This window comes from Gasterosteus aculeatus, chromosome 5 (genome assembly GCF_964276395.1).
Source record: "Gasterosteus aculeatus chromosome 5, fGasAcu3.hap1.1, whole genome shotgun sequence".
Lineage (NCBI taxonomy): Eukaryota > Metazoa > Chordata > Actinopteri > Perciformes > Gasterosteidae > Gasterosteus > Gasterosteus aculeatus.
This window is the reverse complement of record NC_135692.1, coordinates 16,903,512-16,927,884: the sequence shown is the minus strand read 5'-3', so window position 1 is coordinate 16,927,884 and position 24,373 is coordinate 16,903,512. Positions and strand designations below refer to the sequence as shown.

The 24,373-nt window shown below is 51.6% G+C and overlaps 1 protein-coding gene across 6 annotated transcripts in view; it reads right to left on the bottom strand.

Moving 5' to 3' along the window:
- Window positions 1-63: 63 nt before the first annotated feature.
- aatkb (apoptosis-associated tyrosine kinase b) overlaps window positions 64-24,373 on the bottom strand; it is a 28,593-nt gene continuing 4,283 nt past the window's right edge. Inside the window, exons 2-14 of one of the 6 annotated variants that reach the window (XM_040177213.2) lie at window positions 17,810-17,943; window positions 12,348-12,489; window positions 8,947-9,026; window positions 8,462-8,580; window positions 8,041-8,128; window positions 7,574-7,707; window positions 7,122-7,206; window positions 6,724-6,845; window positions 6,312-6,461; window positions 2,695-6,034; window positions 2,389-2,503; window positions 2,100-2,306; window positions 64-1,647 (exon numbers count right to left, since the gene is read on the bottom strand). In XM_040177213.2, the coding sequence (XP_040033147.2) occupies window positions 1,619-1,647; window positions 2,100-2,306; window positions 2,389-2,503; window positions 2,695-6,034; window positions 6,312-6,461; window positions 6,724-6,845; window positions 7,122-7,206; window positions 7,574-7,707; window positions 8,041-8,128; window positions 8,462-8,580; window positions 8,947-9,026; window positions 12,348-12,489; window positions 17,810-17,943 (4,745 nt within the window). In that variant the 3' untranslated portion in view covers window positions 64-1,618. Of the gene's footprint in view, window positions 1,648-2,099; window positions 2,307-2,388; window positions 2,504-2,694; window positions 6,035-6,311; window positions 6,462-6,723; window positions 6,846-7,121; window positions 7,207-7,573; window positions 7,708-8,040; window positions 8,129-8,461; window positions 8,581-8,946; window positions 9,027-9,878; window positions 10,201-12,347; window positions 12,490-14,238; window positions 14,427-17,809; window positions 17,944-24,373 lie in introns of those variants that run through there. The other 5 variants (XM_040177214.2, XM_078102645.1, XM_078102644.1 and 2 more) reach the window with 5 other exon arrangements.

Genomic DNA, 24,373 nt, shown 5'->3' with positions numbered 1-24,373 from the left:
CATGATGATCTGCACACGCAAACCATCATTTGCTCATAACGGAAGAAATACTCAAACGATATCTTAAGATGTGTAAAACAGACTTTATTTATATTTGATAGAAGGTACAGAAGGTAATGATGACTCTTCTAATGTTCCTCCAGCTGGGCTCCATTTGGGTAAAAACCAACCAGTGTTGCGCCTGAACACAACATCTCTTTGGCAGCAATAAAACAAAACAAGACATTTCTCCTCTACGGGTCCGTCTCCACGCGGAGGTCTTCCTGTCGACATACGCAGATGTTACGCACATCTTTCTGCGTGGCTACAGAATGTGGTTGCTGGGGGCAACCAGCCGCACACTCTGCACCGCCTCCGCTTGGCGTTCACACACGAAAAGCAAAGATTCCTCTTCTCGTTTCCGCCCACAGTATAAAGAGTTAGAAGAACCAGAGAAGGTCCACTTACCAGAACCGAACACCTGCCTCCTTCGTTGTGGGGATTGAACGACGTCCGTGAAGCAAATGTACAGCAAGAGAAGGTAACGTGAGGTCAGGCAGATGTTCTCCCTTCTCTTACAGACGGAACACAAGTATGTTCTGATTTACACGCAGTGTTCAGACTAATGAGCAGGCAAAATAGTATTGAACAACATTTGAAATAAATTTGTGGACGTTTGTGTTGTGAAACACTGGCCTACAGGGTCGGGCCACATGATGACATGAAAACCAACAGAATTCTACCAGCGGACCTGAAATCTGAATATTGTATCACTTCCTTTCGGCCATGTTGGATTCACCGCTGGGAGGATGATAGTGGCACACGTCAAAGAACACCTGGCCAATCAGCACGCACACGGTGGATTAGGCCTCATCCGTACTGCCCAGCGCGCAGGCCCATGTCCTCACGAGCAAACCGTCCACGAAGAGGAGACATGAAGAAGACCCGTCTCCTCTCCACAGCAAAAGGAAACACGGCCCCTCTTCTGTCTCTCGGCAGCACGTTCGCATAGACGCTGCGTAGCGGATACTTGAAAGCATGCATCGCTTCAACGGACCTGTTCTCCCCGTTGCCATGGTGACCAGGCTGCGCCTCATGGCTTCGCTTGTGATCCACTTATGTAAGTCAAACAGTAGTGGTCCGGATACAAAAGAAAAGAGTCACGCAAACATCCCATAATACGTTGTCCGGGTTCAATCAGACAACATGCTGTAACCAAACGCGCTTCCTTCTTTCTCACTCTCTTGTTATGGCCAAATATTACCAATATATTACTTGTGATACCTAAAGGATTCTTGTGGATATTTATTAAGACGAGCAGTCTGAGACCCTTCAGAGTGCTGATCCTCTGAAGGGGGGCGGCTTTAACCCAGCGGTCTAACTTTAGGTCTGACCTCCCATCCAACATGAGAGGAGCAGGACGTGACGCTCTGTCCATCCATTGTGCCTCTTTGACCTGAAAAATATGCACAGTTCAAAGTTCTCTCTGCTTTTGATAGATTCCACATGCAGGTCCTTGAGCTTCAACCAGGCGGTAAGAGGCACTGTCTTCTGTTGCTAAAGCCTGACGTTAAAAAATGAATGTAAGTCATGCTGGCGGCCGAGTTGTCGTCAGGTGGAGGCGAAGATCCAGAGCTCGTTATTCTTTGTCCCCGTCCTCGCTGCTTCCTGCAAGACAACCAGGATTAACGAACACAAGACTCTCACGTCTCTTGGAAAAAGAGTCATCTGGTCAACGCGTTGGGGCATCAACAGCCTCTCGGTTTGGTACACGGTTGAGGGGCTTTTTAATACAAGCTAAAACATGCACATGATTTGTAGAGTTGAGTCTAAACGTGAGTGAAACGATGACCGCGTGAGACCTGCCGTCCCACTCGCATCTCATCTCGTTCCAGCACCTTCGGTTCAAGATGCTCTGGTGAACGCGTTGTGGTTGAGCTCACATTCCTGAATCTACTTATTTATCAAATAAAAGCTCAGATATTTGCACTGAACCACGTAATCAGTTCATTCGCCATTAAATCACACGTTCCTTCTCATCAGAAAGTCTCACTCCCCAAAAACGAAACACGTTTATGTGAGTCAACCAGTGAAGAACTGAGGGGGGGTGAGCGTCTCACCTCCCGCGGAGTCCATGTCGGAGTCCGAGATGTGAGTGATGGAGAAACGGGACACTTTGGAGGGCGAGACGGTGAAGCGGGAGAACTGAGCGGCCGGTTGGGGGTCCGGGGCGGTGAGGGCGCAGCGGGGGGGCGGTGAGTCGGAGGCCACGGAGCAGGTGGGCAAAGGCAGCAGCGGGAAGTCGTCCTCCCACTCGTATCCGGCGCCTGACAGCAGAACGCTGTTTATTTAGACATTTTGCTTTTGGAACTTGACGTCAACACCGTATTTAAGCGAAGAGTCACTCACTCTCCTCTGACGAGTCGTCCGAGGCAGTCAGCCGCTCTTGGGATTTGCTGCGTGAACTCTGACCTTCGGCTCCGAGAGGGAAGCCGTGCTCAGCCAGCTCCTCAGTTGGGCTTTCCTGGTGACAGTGAAGGGAAATGCTTCTTTGACTTTGTCTTTTATATGAATCATCTGCAGGTGAGTCGAGTAAACGATTTAAACAAATGGATTCAAACAGCCAAATGGAGAAACAGTCGTGTTAATATATTTATACTTATTATTGCAGGTTTGAAATGTGAGTTTTATATCGATACCCGCTGAGCCACTCACCTGATCGAACAGGTAGACGGTGACATCGTCAAAAAAAGACACCGTCTTCTTCTTGGACTCAAGCTGCTGCTCCAGGCTCCCCGTGGTCGGCAGGTGGGGCATCTTCAGGAGGCTGCGCAGGCGGTGTCCTCCGCCGCGGTCGCTCACCACGATGGGCACCGGGTGGCACTCGTCGTCGCTCTCCTCCCCGCCGCTCTGCTCCTGCACGCTGTAGATCCGCAGCTCCTCGTCCGACTCGTCGCTGTCGTCGTCGCCGTCGTCGCCGTCGTCGCCCTCGCCCGCCCCGTCCCCGTTATCTGCTGCGCTCGGCGGAGGCGGAGGGCTGGCTGGAGGCGGAGGAGAGGAGGAGGAGAAGCGCCGGGCGCTCGCCGCGTGCTGCGCTGTGTGCAGGATGTCCCCGGCGACCCTGGACGGTCTGGTCTTAACCTCGTCCACATTTGGCCTTTCTGTCGTTTCTTGAGCGGGATTGTCCGCTTCCTCCTCCTCGTTGGAGGTACCGTCTCCTTTCAGGGCACCGAGGGCTTCTTCCATGGCCCCCACCACCTCGGCCGCCCAGTCTCCCAGGGACGAGCTCTCCTGAGACGGCCATTCGTCCAGCCCGCTCTCCGCCGTGGAGGCGCTGTCACAGGGCTCTTCAGTCAGATGTGCATCCAGCTGTAGTTGAGACGAGGAGTCTGCTCCTGCTGCTGTGACGGTGTCACATACCTCCTCCTCCTCCTCCTCCTCCTCCTCCTTCTCGCCTTTCCTTCCTCCCATGGGTGCTTCTCTCGGTCCCTCTGACAGCTCTTCCTCTCTGGACTGTCTGTCATTCTCATAGTCTGAAAAGTAGGCGGAGTCTCTGTACGGAGTCTTATCGCTCAGTGGCAGAAGACTGTCCTCGGCGGTCTGTGAGGCTCCGAGGGCCAGGTCTCCCCCTGATGAGGGTTCGGCGTCTGGCTCGACTTCACCCTCGTCCAGCTGCTTCTCCTCCTCCAGACTCGGGGAAAGGGAAGGATTCCCCACAGGTTGTTCTCGGGGCTCGTGGGGCTCTTTTGGTACAAACTCAGGGCTCTCGTTATTTTCTGTGTCGTATCCACTGTCCACAGCTTTAGGGTGGGTGGACGCGGGGCTGAAGCCCTCGCAGGACCCGGCCGCGGAGGGCAGCTCCATGGAATCCATGGAATCAGGAGTTCCTGCATGCTTCTGCAGCGACTTGAGGGCAGGAGAGGCGTTCAGCTCGCAGCACTCGTCTGCAAAGATACCCGAAGTAACGTCGGTGATGTCATCGGTGGCGTCGTCGTCGTCCTCGCTGCAGTCGAGGATGTCGGCGAGGCTCACGCTGGAGCCCCCTCGGTCGACTCCGCTGTCGCCAGCGTGACTCAACTCGGACTGCGGATCTGTGAGCGCCACCATCACGTGCATGTTGTCGTCAGGAGGCGGAGTGGTGAGGGTCGCCGCCGGGGTCACCTCTTCTGTTTCAGGCGCACTCGGCTTCGGCACGATGGGATTGTCTTTGATCGCATCGTACCTTTTCTCTACGAAGAGCGATTCTTCGGTTGTGAGGTCAACGTATTGCTCCCTGCTGCCGTCGGCCTTTATCGCGAAGGGTTTGGCCACCATGGGGCCCCCCGGGGCCGGTGATAGATTGATCATCTCGTCTGTGCCTCGGGCGTCGATGGCCTTGTCGGCGACGTAGCCGCTGTGACAGTAGCTGTGACTGTAACTGTTGTTTCTGACCAGCAGGCCTGTGAGCGGGTCCACAAAGTGCGAGTGGCAGCAATCTCCAGGTGGAGTCCCGCCCTCGCGGCACAGGTAGACGTAGGCGCTGCAGTCGTCCGAGGGCACCATTGCCCGATGTTTGCTTAGACTGAGACAGGCACTGTTGTCTTTGGCCTGGTGGTCGAGATAGTCCACGGCTTTGGGGAGGGAGCGGAAGGCCGGGCTGCGCTCCTCTGGCCAGGAGTCTTCCACGTCTGTACTCGGCATCGTGTAGTGGAAATCCACGTACGCGTCCTGTCTGCAGCTGTGGCTGGCACGTCTGGTGTGACCCCCGCTGCTGTGGCGGTGTTTTGAAGGCCAAGTGTTGCAGGTGTGCCTCTCAACAAATATGTCCTCCTCTTCTTCCTCCTCCGTATCGCTGTCTCTGTGCCCGATGAAGAGGGCCCCCTCAGTGTCCATGTTGATGCTGACAGAGTGGCCGTTGTGCCGGGTGTGGCCGGGCATGGTCTTCCTCAGGGAGCCCATCATGTCGTAGTAGCCCCCCGTCACGTTCTTTCCTATGACGGAGGTCTGACTCGTGTCCATGTAGGCGTCGCTGTAGGCCTGCTGAGGCGCCGTGTTCGCGGCGGGGGATATGCCCAGTGGGTTCTCCAGCTCACCCAAGGCCTGGCGCAGGCTCCTCGACCCCCAGCTCTCCTGATGACGCACACTGGAGGAGTCACGTCCAATCAGATAGCGGTCCATCCCCAGAGGAGGCGAGTGCTCATAGTAGTAGCCCCCGTCTCTGTCCTTGTAGGATACGTAGTGGCTAGACTCCCAGGGCCGTGGAGGGCTGTTGTCCAACACTTGCCCCAAAAGGGGCTCCATCGTCAGGGAGATAGCAGGACTCGAGTCGTTTGAGTCGTACATGTCTGCCTTACGGATGTCTGCGGACCAGAAGGGACCCGTGTTGGTCTGGGACGGGCAGGCCATGCACTCGCCTGAGTCGGCGCTCCCAGTCAGAAAGCTCCCGCTGCTGCCGTGGTAGTCGGGGCTGTAGGAGCACATGGTGTAGTCCAGATCGATGTTACAGTCGGCCGGCTCCTCGATGCGGATGTAGTATTCGCTGCCTGCTGAGGGGCTGCGGGCGCTGAGGACAGGAAGTATGCTCGGAGCGTGAAGATGTTTGGATCGGTAGTAAGAAGGAGAAAGTCCGTGGCCGAGGCTCTCTGTGGGGCAGCCGCCCACGATGCCCCCGGGGGGGTAAAAGGCCTCCTGCTGATGATGGTTGACCTGTTCCAGGGTCCTAGCTGACTGGTCCGCTCTGGCCTGCTCCCACTTGTACTCAAAGTTCAGGCCATGGCTGGTCTCTGTGACAGTAAGTATGTCGTCCCCGGACTCCGAGTGGTAGCCGTCAGCGCCTGAGAAGTGCTCAAGGAGGGGATACGAGGAGGAGGTTGATGACGGGTGGTCTCGGGACATTGCCGATGCACAGTGGTGGCTGTTGAATACGGTGTTGGGACGCAGGGAGTTCCATCGCCTCTCAAAGTCCTCTTCGGCCTCGCAGGCCCCCTTAGCGCACAGGTAGCTGAGCAGCAGGTGGACTTCCTCCGCATTGGGTCTCTGCTCAGGCTGGAGCCAGCAGAACTGCATCACCTCAAACCTGAGGAGCCCAAGAAAAACACACGGTTAAGTAGACTCTTTCGTCGCCATGGCGTTGGACAGAAGACAGCAGAAGATGGAGGAAAAACCAAAGGGCCATTTTAAAGGATTTGCCTGTCAAGTTAACGTCTTTACACAAGATATAAAAAGGGTGTGATCGCTCTGGAAAGTCACATATTTATCCCGAGAATCTGACACGAGACGTTAAAGACGGTTGAGCGGTGCAGAAGATGGCCGACTGCCTGGCTGATGTACTGTTGGTCCGGCTCGCGTCTCACCAGCGCTCAGCCAGCGGCCCTTTGAGCAGCGGTTTGGGAAGTCGCAGCTGCTGCTCCCGCACAGCGAAGGTCAGCACCTGTCTGTCAGAGTAGTGCCTGTAGGGCTGCGTGCCGAGTTCAAACAGCTCCCACATCGTCACGCCAAGAGACCTGAGACACAGGAAGTCACGCGTGTTGTGATGCGGAGCCACAGAAACAAGCATCACCATGTGACAAAATACTTTGTCCAGTCACTGAACCCTTTTTTGTTTACTGGCGTTCTTAATGTTTTCCAGGCTTTGTAGCGATACAGAGAAGTTCTTTTCTCATTCGTATTTGACCTCGTCTGTCTCTTTCACACAAACATTTTAAAACGTTCTATGTTTGAAGTGAGAAATGAGTGCGTGCGTGTGTCCGTGTGTCCGTGTCCTACCACATGTTGCTCTGTGGCGTCTGGTCGGCCACCAGCAGGTTTCCGTGCACCTCGTCCAGCAGCTCCGGAGCGATCCAGCGCAGCGGCACGCAGGTCTGATCCGATGTCTTGTAGTAATCATCCTGACGGGACGGATCACATGCTTACAGCAGGTGGAGTCAACAGTCTTCTTGACGCTTTCACTCGGGTGAAATAATGTGTAAACTCTAAAGAAACGCACTGGAGTGAATGCTACACATGTTTGTAGCACCCGAGGGACTCACAACCAGCTGAGTCACCATGGTGGACCACCTGCTCTGGGGGGGTTACTTAGTTACTCATCCGTTTATTAGCCCAAATACTTCCAACATTTGAAGTAATTATTTCCATGCATTGTACTGTTGTTGTGATAAACAAACCTTGTACTTGTTCTGTGCCAAGCCATAATCTCCAATCTTCACTGAGACATCAGCCGTCAGCAGGCAGTTCCTCAAAGCCAGGTCACTGGTCCAAAAGGCAGGGGGGGTAAACAGCTGTTACAGACCTTCATTGTTCAGGAACATGCACAACTATGCAGGACGGAGGAGCAACAACATTTACTGTAGCAGCCCTTCGTGCAAATTACTGATTGCATTATTATATATATACACACATATGATTCATCTTCAGAAGTTAGATGTCTTTGCGGAGAGGAGGGTCACCGCCTGCAACAAAATCACTGATGCTGGAGTCTTTAAGTGGATTACTCAGGCAGCACCAGGATATTGTTCCATGAAGCAACCGAGGATCCTGATCCACAGAAGAAGCCGCGCTACGGTGTGTTCGTTCCCGCTCATGTGGTGTGTATTCGTTAGCAGAACCAGCTGGCTACCTGTGCGTGAAGTTGTGTTTGTGCATGTGCAGGAGTCCCGAGGCGATGTCACAGGCCATCCGCTGAAGGATCAGGGGCTCCGGGGTCATGGTTTCTGAGGTCCTGCAGCTTCTCAGGTAACCCTTCACATCCCCCTGGACACACGGTGGACAAGAACATATGTGTGTTACAGTCTGTGGCCACTGGGGGGCAGTGTCGCCTGACGGGGCATCAGAAGACGTAACCGTGCATTGAGACCCCCACAAGAGCCAATCGGGGGCCTTTGTGCTGAAACATTTGTGTTGAACAAACAAAGGAATTATGGTGGTTTCTGAACAACAATGTCTCCTTGAGAGTCTCCTCACTAGTGCCACTGAATGATCAGACGTCCCTCATTTGAATCATTTCACACACTGCTGCTCATATCAACATACATCCTAACAGGGATTTCAACCCAAAATATGGAAATCCTTAAATGTAATACTGACCAGAGGACAAAACTCCATCACCAGCAGGTAGGGAGTGACCTCGGTGCACTGGGCCAAACACTGCAGCAGAGCCGGGTGCTGGAGGCCGCTGAGGAGCAGAGGAGGAGCATGAGGAGCAGAGCAGAGGAGGAGCATGAGGAGCAGAGCAGAGGAGGAGCATGAGGAGCAGAGCAGAGGTGGAGCATGAGGAGCAGAGCAGAGGAGGAGCATGAGGAGCAGAGCAGAGGTGGAGCATGAGGAGCAGAGCAGAGGAGGAGCATGAGGAGCAGAGCAGAGGAGGAGCATGAGGAGCAGAGGTGGAGATTGGGGACATTGAAAATGATTAGAAATGATTAAATAATTGACAAACAAAGACGAACAAAAAGAGGAACAGAAATCCGACCAGAAAGACGAGTGTCAGGTGAGAAGAGGAAATGAATACCGGAAAGGCCGCGCCTCCTCCAGGAAGTGCATCTGGTCCTGCACGCTGCCGCCGGCTTTCAGCTCCTTCACCACCACCTGGGTGGTGCTCAGGCCTGCGCTCACCTCCCCAAGCAGAACCTGAAACGGTCCACAGAGAGACGTGTGAACACACGGAGGAGACAGTTGGACAGACAAGTAGACACAAACCAACCCATCGGAGGACAAGGACAAAGCAAAAGATGGGAAGCAGTCATGCAGGGGTTGTGGGGGAGAATCCAAAAGACAGAAAGATGCAGAGCAACACGCGCACAGATGGACGTACCCAGTGAAGGTACACAAGGATGGAGGACGCACGAATATTCATGAGTGAACAGTTTGAGACGCACACACAGAGACAGAGAGAAGACAGCATGTTATGACAGTCGAGCACCTCGCAGTAACAGGACTGAGAGTGATGGGAGGACGCTGCGGGGGACGTCATGGAGGCGTCAGAAGTGGCCTTACCTTCCCAAACCAGCCATTCCCGATCTCCTTCAGGTAGAGGAGGCTGTGGCGGCTGAGATCTGTGGACTTCAGCAGCTGAACTGAAGGAGCAGAAGGTGTCACAGTTAGAATCTTCCCCACCAGACGATGTTGTTGTGATATTTACCGAGCTGTTAACACATTCCACGCTAACGTGGAACCATCGCCAGTCAGCTGCTTTACATATAATACAAAATTCTGTTTAAAACGTCAAGACTGAACCATGCAGTCTTTTCAAATAATTCCACATTTAAGTTGTATTATCAATGACTGCAGGATCAGGTTCATTCTGACGGATCACACAACTCAAGTTATTAGCAATTGATTTTCAAACCATTAGTGAATCGATTGAGACGATACGGCTGCAATGTTTTCATGTAACACGATGCCACCATTAAATCCATTAAAACCATTAAAACCATTAAATCCATTCATTTATTTATGCAACCTTTATTTAGCCGGGCTAATCCAGTTAAAATGTATCTTTCACAAAGATGTTTCATCTCATAAAAACAAATCTTGTTGTTAAAATGTTAACGAGAAAGAAACAGCGAATCTCATATTTCAAATGATTTGCATTAATGTATTAATGTTTCTTCAATCTAATCTGTAGAATACTCGAGTTTAAAACGTCTCTAGAAGCACTTTTATCGGAAGCAGGTTCTAGAAAGGAAAAACCCAATTGTCCGTATGAGAGAAGTTTGCTGCTATTTACACTTAAATTAAGTATAATAATATAATATATAACATTTAAAAGCTGAAGACAATTTGAAAGAGAGAAAAAAGACTGAAACTAAATCACAATTTAAACAGTAATAAAAAAGGCTTTGAAGAGTTTTAACGATAAAATGAAATGCGTCATGATGCTAACATGCTAACAGAGGTAATTATTTAACTTTCATTCCACAACTCACCCGTTAAAAAAACGTGGATGAATTAAAATGATATATAAAGGTCTCGATAGCAATAGTAAGATTGTTTGGGACTAAAATACTTGATGAACAGATAAAGATCCACCACACGCACAAGAAGAAATAGTCCCCAAAACAGGCGTAACAGGTGAGGTGACCCCGTCCAGGTCCCTAAGTGTCCACGTGGAATCCTCCCGTCCAACAGACCGCTCCGTGTCTGAGAGGACACGTCTGTCCCACGATCCTCCTTCACGTCTTCTCCTCTGCATCTCTGTCAGCGTCCCCCGAGGACCCGGGTGCTCCCGCCCGTCCCGGCTCAGTCAAATGCAACGGGCCTGACGTCAAACCCCCCCGATCTGCCCCCCTCCCCATCCATCCCTTTCTCTCGTGTCCCCCAAGAAGACACTCGGACTCTCGGGTGTGGAGGAAGACAGGCAGGTCTTTGTGGTGCTGTCGCCCCCCCCCCCCCACTCCTCCAGACTGTCACACAGTCAAGTCCCTGTGTGGAGGCCATATTGGACACCACCGCCCCCCCTGGTCCTTCCTAGCACCCACTCACGGTCTCTCCAGCCCGAGGCAGAATGACCCCCATTGTGTGGCTGCCTGGCCCCAGTTAGGACCAGTTGGTGCCCCCCCCCCCCCCCCCTACTTGCTACGTAGGAACCGGGCGACTTCTCCGCTAACGAGCTGCTAGCAGCCGGACGCTAGCAGGACGGCCGCGGGGTCGTGCTCGTAACACGGATGCTGTTACACTTTACATACTTATTTATTTTCTGTCATTATTTCTCTCTCAGACCGTCTTGTTTCATCGACATTCCTGTTTTTGATGTTTTCCGTGTCACGCCTGCTACTTCTATCAGTAGAGTGGAGACTGTACCGCCGCTTTTATATTGTATATGTGTGCAGACGGCTTTCAATCAGTCATGTCAATCATATATCAATCAGCAGCTCACTGACTGTGACAAACTGAACCCCCCTGATTGACCTGGAAGCTTCTCACGTGTCTCTCAGCACACTAACTGGATTTCCCTTCGACCGGCCCGTCTGCTCTGAGCGGTCTGCGTCCAGCTTAATCGCTCGAGCAGCCAGGAAGTCAAATGGAACCCCCATCATGCTCCTCCAGTCCGCACGAGCACGAGCCGTGCGGCTGTCCTCGGACATCGCGGTTCACCGCTGACGTGCGCCCGTCCGTCCTTGTTGCGTGACTCGATGGCGATGAAGTCGAGGTAGATGTGAGGCCGTGTTCGTTAGAATTACTGTCAGTACTTGTTGAATGAGCAGCTGCATCAAGGCGGGGCCGGGTCCTGGGGGCCGGGTCCTGGGGGCCGGGACCACGGACTGAGCCGAGCTCTCATGGAGCGTTAGAGCTCTGAAACGTGACACTGAACATGCAGCACATTTGTTCGTGTCGATAACTGTCGAAGTACGAAGGAGCCACTTCTCGCCAAAGGAGGGTCTTTGTGACGTCGGTGGGAGAGGCAGTAATTAATCCCCGACTTGCAGAACTGGGACACCAGATGGTTTGCATTATTTCGTATGTGTTGAAAGGTCCAGTTCACCAGTTTCTCACTGAGCTCAAGTGGTTTCAATCCACGCACACGGTCTCGGGTTTGAGATTTCTGCCTCTGAAACCGTATCGACCAGGAGTTCTTCTATCGTTTGAATTCATCAAACCGTCTCCTCTCACTGCTCCTCTCACTATTCTCTGCAGCTCGTATTGTCAACGTTGAACTGGTAAAAGGATTCCGATCGGCGGGTGAACTGCGGGGGCACGTTCCATTAAGTCCCCCCCCCCACGCCGGACAGTCGTCAGCTTAACACACAGCGAGGACCATTGTGACCCAGGGAGGCGGAGCGGCGTGGACGGGGGGAGAGCGAGATTCTCTCACTGGGGTTTTGTGCTCTGGAATGCCGGACATTCCTCCGGGCAGCAGCGGAGGCCGGCCGCCTGCACCGCGTTACGCAACAGGCAGATGTTTGTGGGAGAGAAGGAGCGCCGAGGAGCAGCAGGTCCATTCTGTGGGGACCTGCAGGGGAGGGGCGGCGGGACGGGTGGAGCCCCAGCCGAGGGCGGCGCTCTCTCCGGGGACGATCTCTGACTCGCACCAGATGCGAAGCTCTCCTCACTCCACCCTCACTCCACCTCAGCTCTCTCACACCTTTGAGGCGTGTAGCAAATGGTTCAAACAAAGGCCAGAAGAGGGTTTCAGGGCTCGATATTCAGATTCATATTTCATCCCTTTCGGCGGCGGAAAAGTGCGAAGTGAAGATTGAGAATTCTTTTGAGAAACTTTAACCTCAAACAACCAATTTCAGTTCTCTAAAAGTCCAGGCGCCTTGTTTCTTCATATTTAATACAGAAATAAAATTGTCTTACTTTCGCAGAACTGAGGTGACGTCGTCTCATTGCAAACATTATCTGGCTCACGACAGACGGAGCCTCCGTCAGCGATGCGAGAACAGGGGACCCACCTGACGGAGCTGGTTGCTTGGCGACCGTCAGGGACACCTCGGTGAGGGGCAGGATGTAGACGTCCGGGCTGCTCTGGGAGGCCGGCGAGGCCAGAGTGGACATGTCTGCATGGTAGTCCTTCCCGTCCACATTCCTGAATTCCTAAAAAATAGACAAAACGCACCGAGGGGGTCAAAGGTCACGCAGAGGAAAAGGTCGACGGCAGTGGACTCACATGTGGGAACCTTTAAGGCTGTGTGCACGCATACGCACACACGCCTAAAACGCCTTCAGTGGTTCCTCTCAGACATGAGGACATGGAGACATGAAGACATGGAGACATGGAGACATGAAGACATGAAGACATGGAGACATGAAGACATGGAGACATGAAGACATGGAGACATGGAGACATGGAGACATGGAGACATGGAGACTTGTCCCACTGAACACCACAGAGAAAACAGACAGCTTGTTCCCTCAAGATTATTTGTGATTACAAATATGAGCCTGAAGCTTTTAGTGCTGAGAGGAAGTTTCTTCAAGCTGACACATGATCACAATGATCTCCATCGCAGCACCAAGCAGAAGATCCCTGATTGGCCGAGAGAGATCAAAGAATCTACCGATAAACATTTACCATCAATAAGAACCAGAATAATTGGGATTCACTCAAAAAATACATTGTTTTTTAATCCCATAATGGAAATTCACAAAGATCCATCGCTTTAATTCTCTTTAATTCATTTTCCTTCATTCGATGGATCATTTCTTCGTTAAATAAAGGGAATTAACAAAGAGGCCTAACAGGGAGGAAGACGAGGAGTATGAAGGTAGAGGAGGAGGAGGAGGAGGGTGACGAGGAGGAAGAGGAGGAGGAGGAAGAGGAGGAGGAGGGAGGAGGAGCATGAAGGTAGAGGAGGAGGAAAAGGAGGATGAAGGAGGAGCAGAAGGAGGAGGATGAGGAGGAGGAGCATGAAGGAGGAGGAGGAGCAGAAGGAGGAGGATGAGGAGGAGGAGCATGAAGGAGGAGGAGGAGCAGGAGGAGGAGGATGAGGAGGAGGAGCATGAAGGAGGAGGAGGAGCAGGAGGAGCAGGATGAGGAGGATGAAGGAGGAGAAGGAGGAGTATGAAGGTAGAGGAGGAAGAGGAGGAGGATGAAGGAGGAGAAGGAGGAGGGAGTTGGCTGCATCCACAGAGCGGATGTCAGAATAAAAGTCCCTTAGTTGGAGAGTCGTGACGTCACAACACCGGAAAAATGTGACCTGCTTCAGCCCACAGACACACACACACACACACACGCACGCACGCACACACACACACGCACACGCACACACAGACACACACACACACACACGCACACACAGACACACACACACACACACACACACACACACACACGCACGCACACACAGACACACACACACACGCACACACACCCTCCTTTGGCCTCAGATCCAAATCTTCACACGGCCTCACTCGCCCTCCATCCACCATATGGTTTCACTCTCCACCTCCACACACACACACACACACACACACAGACACACACACAGGCACACACACACATACACACACACGCTCACTCACACACACAGACAGACACACACACACACACACACACACACACACACACACACACACAGACACACACACACACACACACACACACAGACACACACACACAGTGTCCATATAAAGGACCAGGACCGGCAATCAATTAATCAACAAGTGAGAAAGTAAACCAATAAATCGGAAACTAGACAGAGAGAATCATGAAGCCGAGCAGGAGGTGAGACTGAGGAGATCTTCAGCTTTCTGACTCACAAACCAACAGAGAACTTTGTCTTCAAGATGCACAAGAAAGTTGCAGATCAACAGGCGCCTTCCTGCTGGAGATGAAGATCTCACCTCAGTCCTCTTACCTTTCACACGCCCTCTGCTTGGGTCTCAGCATCTCGACCTCTTCCAGGTTTCCTCTCACACCATTAAAACACACACACACACACACACTGCCCCCCCCCCCCTGGATGCAGGGCAGCAGGAGCTTCTGGAGGCATCGTGGTTGTGCAGAGAGAGACTCATTGTTGAGGAGAGAGAGCTGACCACCGAGGACGGAGGAGAGGGGAGGCAGGGGGAGGAAGGGGGAGGAGCCCCGTGTCCCAGTTCACAGGCCACACCGAAGCTGAGGGTCGTCTCGGGGGGGAGAGAAACTGAGCCCCCACAAAAATGTGAGGGAGAAAAACACAAGAGGGAGGAAGAGGGTGTTCACATTCTACACGTGTGACATCACCCTCTCTCTCTGCCAGAAGCCAAAGAACATCTGCAGGGCAGTCCCCTTCCCCACGGAACCATGGCAACCAACACACACTTCTTCATCCCTCAGCTTCATCTTCATCTGTCAGTCTTCACCCGAACCTGGAGCTTTGCATCAGAACCCCTCGTGTTTGAACCTCAGGGTCGAGGGGCGTGTGCCAAGTGAGTGACGTGTAAATCTCATTCTTAAAAAACAAATTGTGTCTCCTTTGTGCGTGTGCACACTCTTGACTTGATTAAGCAGCTCGTTAACAAAGTAGAGTTTAAACCCTTAAAACAAGGACGAGCCCAAACCCCCGTCAGCCTGTTGGAGGAAGTTTCTCATCTTTCCTGTTTGTAGAACTCACAAAGCTTCTGCCCAGTTTATTTTTCTTAGAATTCCCTTTTCCTGCACTGGGAGAGGCCGTGTCCAGGTCCAGATGGGGCCCTGCGGCCGGATGCGGCCTCATGGGTATGCCCTTCCTCACGCCCACCCCCCTCTCATGGGTATGCCCTTCCTCACGCCCACCCCCCTCTCATGGGTATGCCCTTCCTCACACCCACCCCCCTCATGGGTATGCCTTTCCTCACACCCACCCCCCTCTCATGGGTATGCCCTTCCTCACGCCCACCCCCCTCTCATGGGTATGCCTTTCCTCACGCCCGCCCCCCTCTCATGGGTATGCCCTTCCTCACGCCCACCCCCCTCTCATGGGTATGCCCTTCCTCACGCCCACCCCCCTCTCATGGGTATGCCTTTCCTCACGCCCGCCCCCCTCTCATGGGTATGCCCTTCCTCACGCCCACCCCCCTCTCATGGGTATGCCCTTCCTCACACCCACCCCCCTCATGGGTATGCCTTTCCTCACGCCCGCCCCCCTCATGGGTATGCCTTTCCTCACGCCCGCCCCCCTCTCATGGGTATGCCTTTTCTCACGCCCACCCCCCTCTCATGGGTATGCTCTTCCTCACACCCACCCCCCTCTCATGGGTATGCCCTTCCTCACACCCACCCCCCTCATGGGTATGCCCTTCCTCACGCCCACCCCCCTCTCATGGGTATGCCCTTCCTCACGCCCACCCCCCTCTCATGGGTATGCCCTTCCTCACACCCACCCCCCTCTCATGGGTATGCCCTTCCTCACACCCACCCCCCTCTCATGGGTATGCCCTTCCTCACGCCCGCCCCCCTCTCATGGGTATGCCCTTCCTCACGCCCGCCCCCCTCTCATGGGTATGCCCTTCCTCACACCCACCCCCCTCATGGGTATGCCCTTCCTCACGCCCACCCCCCTCTCATGGGTATGCCCTTCCTCACGCCCGCCCCCCTCGGCCCCCCTCTCATGGGTATGCCCTTCCTCACGCCCACCCCCCTCTCATGGGTATGCCCTTCCTCACGCCCACCCCCCTCTCATGGGTATGCCCTTCCTCACACCCACCCCCCTCTCATGGGTATGCCCTTCCTCACGCCCGCCCCCCTCTCATGGGTATGCCCTTCCTCACGCCCGCCCCCCTCTCATGGGTATGCCCTTCCTCACGCCCGCCCCCCTCTCATGGGTATGCCCTTCCTCACACCCACCCCCCTCTCATGGGTATGCCCTTCCTCACGCCCACCCCCCTCTCATGGGTATGCCCTTCCTCACACCCACCCCCCTCTCATGGGTATGCCCTTCCTCACGCCCTTATGCCCTTCCTCACGCCCGCCCCCCTCGGCCCCCCTCTCATGGGTATGCCCTTCCTCACACCCGCCCCCCTCTCATGGGTATGCCCTTCCTCACACCCACCCCCCTCTCATGGGTATGCCCTTCTTCACACCCACCCCCCTCTCATGGGTATGCCCTTCCTCACGCCCACCCCCCTCTCATGGGTATGCCCTTCCTCACGCCCGCCCCCCTCGGCCCCCCTCTCATGGGTATGCCCTTCCTCACGCCCACCCCCCTCTCATGGGTATGCCCTTCCTCACGCCCGCCCCCCTCGGCCCCCCTCTCATGGGTATGCCCTTCCTCACGCCCACCCCCCTCTCATGGGTATGCCCTTCCTCACGCCCGCCCCCCTCGGCCCCCCTCTCATGGGTATGCCCTTCCTCACGCCCGCCCCCCTCTCATGGGTATGCCCTTCCTCACGCCCGCCCCCCCTCTGCCCCCGTCCTCGCTCACACCCTAACAGGTCCGACCCGGCGGCGACACAAAGCAGACGTGAAGCACGTGAGACGTCCAACGGGTCGTAACACTCGTTCAGACACACAAAGGACGCGATGTTGTGTAACACTGCAGCTCGGTGCTTCCTGAGACGCTCAAAGTGGAGAGACGGACGAAAGGAGGAGCCGCCGACGGACCCAAAGGACACAGACGCAGTGAGGGAGAAGTTCATGTTCTGACAGAACTTCTAGAATGATGCAACATAGAAGTATGAAATATGAATCACACTAAGGACTTTGTCAAGGATTCTGTAGACAGTTAAATGTCAGCAGCTCTGTCTCCTACAAAAGCACATTTCCACTAATCAGCTGTTTAAAGCTGTAGTTAACTTCTACTAAAACTAGGAAAATAAATACTTTGTTAGGTGGAGTAAAAAAAACAAAAGGTCCCCGGGATGAAAATCTAAGTCAAATTAAGGACCAAACACCTTTCGTGTGAAACACACAATGGCGTTCATGCTTGTTGTGCAGAAGTATAAGTGTGGTGATAAACTGGTGCAGACTGATGGAGGCTGTGATGTTTCCTGCGTCCTCCACGAGACGGTGTGGATGAACATGTTTGCAGACCAAGGAGATGATCTTCAGCATGTTTGGTAAAACCTCGCCAGAAGAACGATGAATGCATGAAGAGAACTTTTAACCCGTAGCCGAGACACACACACGGTTGTGTTCATGTGCACACATTCATACCGTACATCTCCTCCCCGTCCCTTTGGACGCTGCTACGCGTCACGTGCACATCAACGACACCTGGAAAGCTGCATGAACACATGCTCTGCCTTTGTGTGTAGCTACGTCATGATTAGCACCCTGGGTACTGAACGTGGAGGCCTGATGGAGGCTGACAGCTGTGATGTGCATGAGGGCGAAGCGGGAGGTCGCGTGCAGGTTTCTCTGTAAAACCTCACAGGATGATGCGTTCATGCATCCTATTGCTCTCATGTGTAAGGTCGCGGAGAAACGGCGCTCGGCTGGCGAGGAGACGCCCACCTTGAAGCCGGTCTTGCGTTTCTTGCAGCAGAGGCAGGCCAGCATGAGGAAGACGAAGGCGAAGAGGCCGGTGAGGGAGACGGCCACCACGGCCAGGGAGAAGGACCAGGACAGCTCGCTCAGCGGAGCGCCATCTGCAGGACACAAGCGCCACAGGCGGAGAGAACATGGTGGCATCAGACTGTGAGATCAATGAGATGCAGCTATGAAGGGTTTGTCATGCACATGATGCGCTGCGGCATCAGAGTCGACCGTCACGTGAAACGTTTGAGACAGAAGCTCATGAACTGACTTCACATTTCCATCGTTCACCTGCACGTGTCAATTTATCACCTGATAACTTTTACACTCTGGTCTGATTTTCAATATGAAAACGTTATCTTTGGTGTTCGCAGAAAGACACTTCTTACCTGTTTAATGTGTTACGGATCGAGTTAAAAAAGAGAGACAGAAGACGGAGGAAACGGGTTGAAACACCCAGAACAAGAGCGCGTCAACCACAACACTGTGACGTGGCTGATGGACTACAATGAACACACTGAAGACCCCTGATGGGCAAAAAGACCTGTCGTGTCCTAAAGGAGTGACCTCCACGATGAAGTTATGATTATGACCATCTGTGCACTTTACTGGCACAGTGTGGATTTCTCTGCAGTGCTTCTGAGGCTCTAACTGGAGGTGCAGAGCCTCATTTCACACTTTCATATCTGGAACTTACATGCTGTCCAACCTCGTAATAATATAACATCTTTTATCTGAGCAGTGGAGGATTTATTTGTCTCCTTCTGCGATGGCTTCCAAAATGCAACGGTTGCCACGGAAACGGATGGACGGACAGCGTGCAGGATCGCCTTCAGCTGTAAATCTCTCCCTCACACTGAATCATGCCAACAGCAGCGCCACCCAGACACACACACACACACACACACCACAAACACACACACACACACACCACAAACAGACACACACACACCACAAACAGACACACACACACCACAAACAGACACACACACACACCACAAACAGACACACACACACCACAAACAGACACACACACACCACAAACAGACACACACACACACAAACAGAGCACAGAGAGTCTGCTGATCCTCTGGAAAGCTGCGGCTGCTCTCAGTGTAATTGGAGTGTTGACGCTGTTGTTCAGGAGGCCGACTGGCAGAAAGTAAATGAGGACGAGCACATTTGTTTAAAAAAAGATAATACGCAGATGTAACAATTGAGTTCGGGTTCAGCTGGACCACTCGGGGGTCCCGGGGCACGGAGCCTGAAGTCTCCATGGAAAGTGCAAGATGAAGTGGAAAAGTCGTGTGCTGTTGTTTCAGCTATTGTCCTAAAACGTCGTTACAGAACCTCTTCGTTGTGTTTTCCTCCCTGACTGTGAATTTAACTCCATCCACTGCTAAATGGTAATGGAATAGAGATGCAAGGAGACAAATGGCCCCGGAGAGCTTCATCTGGAACAGTTTCTTCTCTCCTTCTGACTACTGGATGCAGGCAGCTGGAGAAGCGTGGAGCTCTCAGCTACTCGGAGGCGGGAGCTACTTTTAGCCTCCCTGAGCACATCCTGATGACTAAATGATGAAGGGAGCGAGCATGAGGAGACGGGAGGAGGGAACAGAGGAGCTGAGTAAAGAAGAAGAGGAGGCTGAAGGGCTGTGTACTCTGCTGCACCCCCCCCCCCCCCCCCCCCTCCAGAGAACCAGAAACCAGAAACCTCACGTGTTTGATCGGCCTTTACACAGACGGAGCCTCGGGAGCGTAAGACTCCATCGCTGCTCTCTGGTTGCTATGACGTCCAATTAGAACAGAGCTACAGAGTAATTCATAATATCCAGCCTGACAATGAGATGCAACAAGGTCGGCTTTCCTCGTCGTGCACGTTCTTCTCCCCGCCGATGCCTCACGTCTCACCGCCTGCAGGTGGGATGATAAAAGCGTTCTATGCTCGGTTTGTAGGTAATAGAGCAGCTTTCAAGCGTTTTCTGTGGCTACGTCAGAAGCAAAGCTTCACAGGAAGTCGGCCACTGGAGGCGTGTCTCTGCTGCAGCTGTGGTCCAGAAGGACAGCGAGTCAAAGCCGGGACAGTTACATCCTGTGACCGCTGCTCTCGTCCACTCGGGGGACTCTGCAGGAAGTGTATCTAAGGGACCACCGACGCCTCCTTCAGCTGTCCCCGCCGCAGGGCAGAAAGGAGACACCGGACACAGGGGGGACGTTCACTGTGATCCCCATGAAGGACGAGGCGAGCGCAGAGGGACGAGGTTGGACATGAAGCTGTTACTTTCAAAATGACGGCCAGGGTTTCTCTTTGCAGTGAAATTCCACAGGAAGTCCTTTCGTTATTGTCATGAAAGGTCAGAACAGCTGATGGACCAGAAAGGGCTCCATCTTACTCAAACAGACATCCCGACCCGAGTGGAATGCAAAGAACATTCTATGTCAGATGCATGTTATGACTCAAAGTCATTTATTCCACGCACATTACAGCTGGTACGCCGGCGTGTGTGCAGAGCAACGTGACCCCGCGGGAAGCGATGAGGTCAAACATTAGATCCTTCTCTCCCTAAAAATAAACACCAGCGTCACTGAGTGACAGAGACGAAGCTTCCTGCACAGCGGGCCGACAGCGAGACAGAGGGACACAAAGGGACATACGGAGAGGGACAGATCCGCACAGAGGGACAGAGGGACGGACGTTAACTGCGATGCCTGTTCGTGAACACGACCGAACGCTGTGGAACAGCTGCTGCCGCGTGCGACTCGGGAGCGGGCTGCGATTTTCCTGGTTTCCATGGCGACTGCTTCCCACAAATCCCGGTCAGCCCCCCTGACGCTCCCAGACGCCGCGCCGAGAGGAAGAACCAATAGCCGACAGTCCACACGGTCGCCTGCGTGAAAACAGCCTGAAGGAAACAAGGGCGCATAGGAAAGGAAGAGCGGCGTGAAGGGACGACGGGATGAAGCAATGCAGCTGAAGCGGAGACACTGCTACTTCCATCGGACGAAGACGGAGGACGTCCTGGTGTCGTCCTAATGGGGCCGAGACGTTTCACAGCAGGATTTAGATTTTCATTATTAAAAGAGAAAAACACTCAAACTTCTCTTTTATTTAAACAGTTTAATGTGTGTGTGTGTGTGTTTGTGTGTGTGTGGGTGTGTGTGTGTGTGTGTTTGTTTGTGTGTGTGTGTGTATGTGACCCTCTACCCAGAAGCCCCCCGGGCTCGTCTGGTCTGCTCTGCTCCCCGGGGGGCGGCCGCAGGACGTCCAGTGGTGGAACACAGTTAAATACATTCCTCCAGTGCTGCAATTCAACAAAACTCGACAAAAGTGAGCTTGTAGTCGGGACTAAAACACGATAATATATATGGAGGCAAACTTTTACTTCATATGACTATTTGTAGTTTAAGAGACTTTCTTGTTTTTGAGCTGTAGCAGGTCACATACGTGTGACGTGTTAGAGGTCGTAGAGCGAGAGAAGCGTCATCCCTCCCACTAACCGTCACAGCGAACATGAACGTCACGCCTTCGTTTGCTTCCCGTGTGCTTTGATGTGACACGGATGAAGCTCTGTGCTTCATGATCTATGAGGATAATCAGCGTGTTGTCATAGACGCACATCTCTGTGTGAAATGACACCGAACTGGTTTGTGATATTTTCCGTGTGGACTGTGAATGTTGTTTTATGCTTTTATGCAGTTTGGTAGAATTCTGCTTCACTTCAGAGAAACCAGACACACGCGTGTGAATCCTTCAGATCTTGAATCTGTTGTTAATGAATATTCAACAAAATACCGTGAGAATATTACTCAGTGTGAGACGCAGTGGAAGCTTCATCAGGTTGTTATAGTTGGGCGAGCAGCTCAGAAGCAGTGCATTATGGGTCTCCAGAGCGTGCAGCTTGCATAGTTTAGCATAGCTTAGCACAGCTTAGCAAGGAGAGCCACGTGGATGGAGTAGCATGATAGCGGAGCAGCAGCTCGTCGTGATGTTTGTGCTTCTTATCGGGATGAATCATCTTCGTCGGTGCGACTCGACGGAGCAGACGATGGTTTATATTCCTCCGTGCAAACTACTTCCTCCACTTCACTCTATGTCTTAATCTCAGTTTTCTTCTTCTTCACTCACTTGTGGGTTTGTATGTATTCATTTGGCTTCCCTGTCTGTGAAGAGAGCGGCCGCTGGAGCAGAACTGATCTCCCTGCCCTGCTCACGCTACATGTGAGCCCATTACATAACGCAACGTGGTCTCATCTTCATGCTCGTGTTCATGTATCCTCACGCGTGTTTCATCTTCTTACCAAAGTCCCCCCGTCATCATGTTCGCAGCATTCTGCATGTTGTCTTGTTGAAGCTGTGGGCGTAAAACGTGGTGATCGAAATGATCGCTAGCGGTCTTCTTCAATACAGCATGACGTTCAATCACTAAATGATGCTCCATTTAGAGGGCGGGACTACCTGTGATTGACAGGTCTCTACCGAGGCGCTGACGGTCTGGGAGTTGCCCGTGATTTCGTCTTACAGCTTTGACCTTTACACAGAACGTCATGGTCACCTCCAAATGTTTTATTTTGTGTTCTGTTGTCACTTTACCGTTTCTTAACAATTCTTGTTAAGGGGATAAAAACAAAACAGAGCAAATGCCAAACGGCCAACAGTGACTATAGGACCATCTCTTATATCCGGTCAATGACTTCAGCACAGCGAGATGACACAATATGAAGATCTAAGGTAGATGATAGAGGATAGATTATATTCCATTACAGGTCATTTAGCTGATGCTTTTATCCAAAGCGACTTACATTACATTTTTTATATAATTAAACTCGAACCACCAACCTTACCGCACCCTCTCTACCCCTGCGCCACGACGATGATAGATGGTAGATGGTAGATGATAGATGATAGATGATAAATGATAGATGATAGATGGTAGATGATAGATGATAGATGATAGATGATAGATGGTAGATGGTAGATGATAGATGATAGATGATAGATGATAGATGGTAGATGGTAGATGGTAGATGGTAGATGGTAGATGGTAGATGATAGATGATAGATGGTAGATGGTAGATGATAGATGGTAGATGATAGATGGTAGATGGTAGATGATAGATGATAGATGATAGATGGTAGATGATAGATGGTAGATGATAGATGATAGATGATAGATGGTAGATGATAGATGGTAGATGATAGATGGTAGATGATAGATGATAGATGGTAGATGATAGATGATAGATGATAGATGGTAGATGGTAGATGATAGATGATAGATGATAGATGGTAGATGATAGATGGTAGATGATAGATGATAGATGATAGATGGTAGATGATAGATGGTAGATGATAGATGGTAGATGATAGATGATAGATGGTAGATGGTAGATGATAGATGATAAATGATAGATGATAGATGGTAGATGATAGATGATAGATGATAGATGATAGATGATAGATGATAGATGATAGATGATAGATGATAGATGATAAATGATAGATGATAGATGATAGATGATAGATGGTAGATGGTAGATGGTAGATGATAGATGGTAGATGATAGATGATAGATGGTAGATGGTAGATGATAGATGATAAATGATAGATGATAGATGATAGATGGTAGATGGTAGATGATAGATGATAGATGATTGATGATAGATGATAGATGGTAGATGGTAGATGGTAGATGGTAGATGGTAGATGATAGATGGTAGATGATAGATGATAGATGGTAGATGGTAGATGATAGATGGTAGATGGTAGATGATAGATGATAGATGGTAGATGGTAGATGATAGATGATAAATGATAGATGATAGATGATAGATGATAAATGATAGATGATAGATGATAGATGATAGATGATAGATGGTAGATGGTAGATGGTAGATGATAGATGGTAGATGATAGATGATAGATGGTAGATGGTAGATGATAGATGATAAATGATAGATGATAGATGATAGATGGTAGATGGTAGATGATAGATGATAGATGATAGATGATAGATGGTAGATGATAGATGATAGATGATTGATGATAGATGATAGATATGTAAAGGGATATTCCAGTGCAGTGGAATGTGGCCCCGTTGACACAAATAGTGTTTGAAAGAAAGCAGCAGAGTCACAAAAAAAAGCAGGATTTTCCTGTCTAGAAGGAAACTGCATTACTGGATCAAGTCACATTATTTGAAAATCAATCATTACTGCAGAAGGCAAAGAACAGACGTTTGTCTTTTGTGTTGGTATTTTTCCAGTTTCGTCACTTACGTCTCCATAAAAGCAGCTGATAACTAATCACATTAATATAGAGATGCTGGCCAGAGTTGTGTTGCGTGTCTGCTGTGATTATGCACAATCCCAGGAAGCGTGTCCTCTCCAAAGCACCGGTTTCGGTGCGGTTGCCATGGAGACACTTTTAGCATATCAGGCGGTGTGGCAGTATGTGAAATGGCTTCACTAAGCAAGAGACGGGTTTTTAGCAGGAAATAATTCGATTCTACCTGAAGCAGTGACAGGAGAATGATGGTGAGGCAA